Source organism: Gymnoscopelus braueri, assembly GCF_963280865.1.
Source record: "Gymnoscopelus braueri genome assembly, chromosome: 22".
In the NCBI taxonomy this organism is placed as follows: Eukaryota; Metazoa; Chordata; class Actinopteri; order Myctophiformes; family Myctophidae; genus Gymnoscopelus; species Gymnoscopelus braueri.
In genome coordinates, this window is record NC_137624.1 from 4,641,650 (window position 1) to 4,646,649 (window position 5,000).

General features: G+C 40.8%; 1 protein-coding gene across 1 annotated transcript in view; it reads left to right on the forward strand.

The window, feature by feature from the left end:
* LOC308078035 (uncharacterized protein) overlaps window positions 1-4,866 on the forward strand; it is a 5,861-nt gene extending 995 nt beyond the window's left edge. Inside the window, exons 3-6 of the mRNA XM_080419092.1 lie at window positions 2,962-3,318; window positions 3,426-3,559; window positions 3,872-3,984; window positions 4,245-4,866. Coding sequence (XP_080275218.1) covers window positions 2,962-3,318; window positions 3,426-3,559; window positions 3,872-3,984; window positions 4,245-4,374 — 734 coding nt within the window. The 3' untranslated portion in view covers window positions 4,375-4,866. The remainder of the gene's footprint in view (window positions 1-2,961; window positions 3,319-3,425; window positions 3,560-3,871; window positions 3,985-4,244) is intronic.
* The last annotated feature ends 134 nt before the right edge of the window (window positions 4,867-5,000 follow it).

The window sequence follows — 5,000 nt, forward strand, 5'->3', positions numbered from 1 at the left end:
ATTTTGCGTATATTCGCATATTCGCCTGTGTGTAACCACCTTAAGAATATAGGATTATACTGAAAAAATAACTCCACAAACATGAACAATATTCATACAAAAGTTACTGTCACTGATGATCTATATGAGCAATTCAGCATATTACTCCGTGGGACACAACCTTGTTGTCCTGATCATGAAAGACATTGACAAAGACTATCTTTGTAAAAAAGAGCCACAACAACTCCCAGCCTGCCCTAACAATCCAGTAGCCTTGAATTAATGGTTATCAAAGTCAAATTAGCAGTTGCAGTTATTAAGCATTTTAAGCATTTGCTTGCCTAGAAGTCTGTCAGTCAGCAATTTTGTGATCGATCAAAATTCAATTTGCTAATTCTGAAATTGCACTAGACTGACGGAGAGAGAGAAAGAGAGCGCGAGAGAGAGAGAGAGAGAGAGAGAGAGAGAGAGAGAGAGAAGGGAGCGGGAGAGAGAGCGTGAGGAAATGAACAGTATAATGCTTTGTTTTTTTGTCCACACAGACGTACCCATGTCTCAAATTCAGACGGATCACTTGTCTGTGTGCTCTCCTCGTTTGATGGACATGTGCTTGCGCCCAGCCAGGTTAGGTTTCGATTGGGCATATACTTTGTTCGTGCAGTATCGCGTACCGGAAATAGCCAATCTACAAGCTCACAACGCGTTGCAGTGCGACGCGTTGTGAGCTTGTGGATCGGCTATTTTCGGCTCATAATTCTGCTCGTAATTCTGTGCGTGACACCGCACTCAATTAAGTATAATCAAGCTTTACTGGAGATGCGGTACGGGCCGGCATGGATTTCTACAGAGGGCAATTCTTTCAACATAAAATGCTGCATTTGAGTTCAGGAGAGTAAGAAAGGGGCAATTCTCTTGAATGCTGCCTTCGAATAGCAAGTGTTACCACCATGAACCTAATGCAGTTTAAATGACTGAGAGCTGCACCTGTGCACTGTACATGCTGAGATGTAGCCTACTCTTTATCTTCACAATTAGGTGCAATGTGCAGTACACTACATTTACAATATGATTAGTTATTTCTACATTTCGCTTCCAAACTCATATATTTGCCTATACGTCAAAGATGACTTACTGTAGGCAGATAGTTATTTCGGAATGTAACAAGCATTCTGATAGGCTGAGCACATAATCAATAATGCAGGGTGAATCAGCAGTGTTAGGAAAGTTAGACAGATATAAATAAAGGCAGACAACATACAGTATAACTTAGGAAATTATGAAAAAACACATTTTGCCTAAGTCAAAGAGATGACTTAGGCAGATAGTGATTTTTCATATGTTCTGAAAGCCTTAAAGGCGGGGTGCCGTGATTTTCAGTGATTCCCCCCCCCCCCCCCAAAACATAATCATCAGGTATTATGGTTAAACTAGGAGGAAGATTTTTTTTCAAAAAAGTGTACAGAAAGTGTTAAAATTATGTTTTTATGTGGACACGCCTCCAGTTCATTAAGTATACCTGGTTCTCACCTTAGCACCACCTTAGCACCATCCACCTGTCCTAGTCCCTCCTCCTCCTCATGCCACACCTGTTGTGTTATGATAATGAGGGGGAGGGTATAATTTTACTGTGTCATTAAAGTGCTGTTTTTCTATTGGCATGTTTGACCCTCAAGGTTTCAGCCTCCAGGAAGAAACTCAAAATAGTCAGAGAAGACATAAAACACCATAAAAACACCACCAGGGGGCTTAATGAAGTTCTGTCAACCTCATAGACACATGAAAAAGTGCATAACCATGGCACCACCTCTTTAACATATGACTTATAAGCAATTAAGCTATGGGGCTAATGATTTGTGTCTGCTAATGTCTTCTCTAATCATATCTGTAATTTGATAATAAAAGTAATTCTTCACAAGAATCAAAATTCTTGAAGTGAAAACTGTAACACATGATAAAAGGTTGTAAAAGAACAACGACAGGTGTGCAAAGACAACGTGCATGAGCAAGAACACACGCATGAACAATAGCACAACTCATTCTGCTCGCACAAAACAAATTTCCCCGCTGATTCACACCTGTAAACCCCCGTATGTGTGTGTGTGTGTGTGTGTGTGTGTGTGTGTGTGTGTGTGTGTGTGTGTGTGTGTGTGTGTGTGTGTGTGTGTGTGTGTGTGTCTCTCCAGCCGTCCAGACTATGCCTAGTTAAAATATCAGGATGACATTACCTGATGTGTGTGGCAAGCATGGACGTCGTGCACCAATTAAAGTCCGTTGCGTTGTCATAGCTGAAGTGTTGTCATGCTATTTGTTTTTATGCTGCTGTTCATTCAGTGAAGGCTGCTAATCTGCGCCCGGACGTTTGTTAGCGACGCAAGCTTAAGAAAAGTTTTTGGGTTCCTACCCAACTGCTGCTGCATTGGGCCGGAACTACTTTTTAGTGCACCGTGTTCCCGCCCAGACCGACGCACGCTTATCTCGGCTGTTTTCTTTTGGTCACACGGAAAGGCGGCACAATCCCTTCAGTGGAAAATTACGACCTGTCAACCTGTTTGCGCATGCGCACCGCCTACAGGGTACAATATGGGGAAAATTGTTAAACATGTTGGGATTATTAGAAGAGGAGACACATGTGAAGGTGGAAAAGTAGATGGTTTCCTAGCCAGAGCCATGAGCGATCTTTGTAGCAAGTTGGGAGACAACTGCTTGGCTCTGATTTAGTAATGCGCAGAAATACAGGCTGGCTGGACCGGGCTTCAATTATAGGTAGAAAAGATATTCTGATCCCTCCCCCCTCATCATTGGCTGCGGGTACTCCACCCTAATGTTATGAATTGAAAAGTCTGTCACCACGCCCAACCCGCCATGTTGTTGACTGCTCTTCACGCCAGTTCATCTGTTTCCCCAAAATAGGGCCCTCTGTATCATTGATGTCAAATGAAGATACCGTTAAACTCATCAGTTTGTTGATTCTCCTTCTTACAGATTGTCTATTGATTAAAGAGAAACACAACCTGCAGTCCAGTTTTGATCAGACCAGACATGACAACATGACCAAGCTGAAAGACCAGTGGAATACTAGATTAGACACGTTACAGACAAGTCTTAACAACATGACCGAACAGAAAGACAAGTTACAGACCAGACTTAAGAACATGACCGAACAGAAAGACAAGTTACAGACCAGACATGACAACATGACCGAACAGAAAGACAAGTTACAGACCAGACATGACAACATGACCAAACAGAAAGAAAAGTTGCAGACTAGTTTTGACGAGTTAGAGATCAGATATAACAACATGACTAACGAACAAGATCACCTGAAGAGGAGACTCTGTGGTCAGTGAGACATCACTGTTTTTCTTCATTCTTATATCATGTTGTTCATCATTTGTCATCAATCTGAGCATGTAAAAACAGTGTCTAACATTATATTTTGTTGTTAGAATCACATGGATTCACATTTGGTGATGGTGTGCGTTATTACATCTCTACTGAGAGTAAAACCTGGGAGGAGAGCAGAGCATACTGTAAAGCCAAACAATCTGACCTGATGATCATAAACAGCAAAGAAAAACAGGTGAAGTGTGTGTGTGTGTGTGTGTGTGTGTGTGTGTGTGTGTGTGTGTGTGTGTGTGTGTGTGTGTGTGTGTGTGTGTGTGTGTGTGTGTGTGTGTGTGTGTGTGTGTGTGTGTGTGTGTGCGCGTGCGTGTATGCGTGCGTGCGTGCGTGCGTGCGTGCGTACGTGCGCTCGTGCGTGTCCATTAGTGCAATAACCTATTCCATTTTGTTGAGAGACACACATCTATTTCCCCTCGGGGATGAATAAAGTACCTACCTACCTACTTATTGTACAGATTGTACTTCAGTAACCAGCTGCTTTTCTGTCCAGGACTTGGTTGTCAGAGTCGTTCTCAGGAACCAGAGAGTGTGGATGGGATTGACTGACAGAGAGACAGAAGGAGTCTGGAAGTGGGTAGATGGAACCCCACTGACCACACCAACGTAAGACCCTTCCTTCATTCTTCTACTCTTCATTTCATCAACTATACATTCACATATTTCATCAAACATTTTTTTCTAAATGGTATAAACGCTATAAAAAAGACAATTATACTGTATCTGTTGTTTATTTCATTATCCAGTTAAATAATGTAATAGTACTACCTATAATATGATTTGAAGTCATGATTTAAAAAAACTAAGCATTCAAAGAAATAAAACATTCTTGTGAAGGTATTGTAATGAATGAAATGTTCCTACAGGTACTGGCACCATAATGAGCCTAATAACAATGGAGGAGAAGACTGTGTTGAGTTGTATGATGGAGGATGGAACGACGGATTATGTTCTGCAATTGCAAATAGACATTGGATGTGTGAAATAGTTATCTAGTGAGATCTTCATTTTCACAATGTATTAGTTATGTGGTGTGTTGGTACAGCTACATGATGGTGTGTTTACATGTAATAGTTTATGTGTTTGCTTTGGTTTGTCTGACTTGTAATTCTACCCAACATGCACTGTAGGCCATTACTTAACCACTTTAACCTTCTATTCTTAGTAAAACAGGCCAGAGTTACAATTCTACTTGGACCACTTTTTTCTGTGCACCAAATCTCTTCACAACGTGATGTGAGCTTGTAGATCTGCTATTCCCCCCCTGAATATATGCTGGGTTTCAAGAGGATAATTTATTATTTCCATTAAAGGGGAGACTATGTAATTTAACAGATAATACATGAATAATAGCTATCTGTTTCATTTTAATACCACAGACAGATAGATCAATAAAGTGTTTTGTATTCTGTGTTGAATTGTGATGGAACTGGGTTGGTCCAAATCAGTTTGTTAAAACAATGAAAGTTAAAACACACATGAATAAAACAGCACATGAACACACATTGCTGACTGCACTGTAAATTACTGTTACATTTCACAATAGTCAAATCAATGTTCTGTTTGTGACACCAGTGAGTTGATACAAACTGTTTCACCTCTATGATAAAGAATAAACTGTT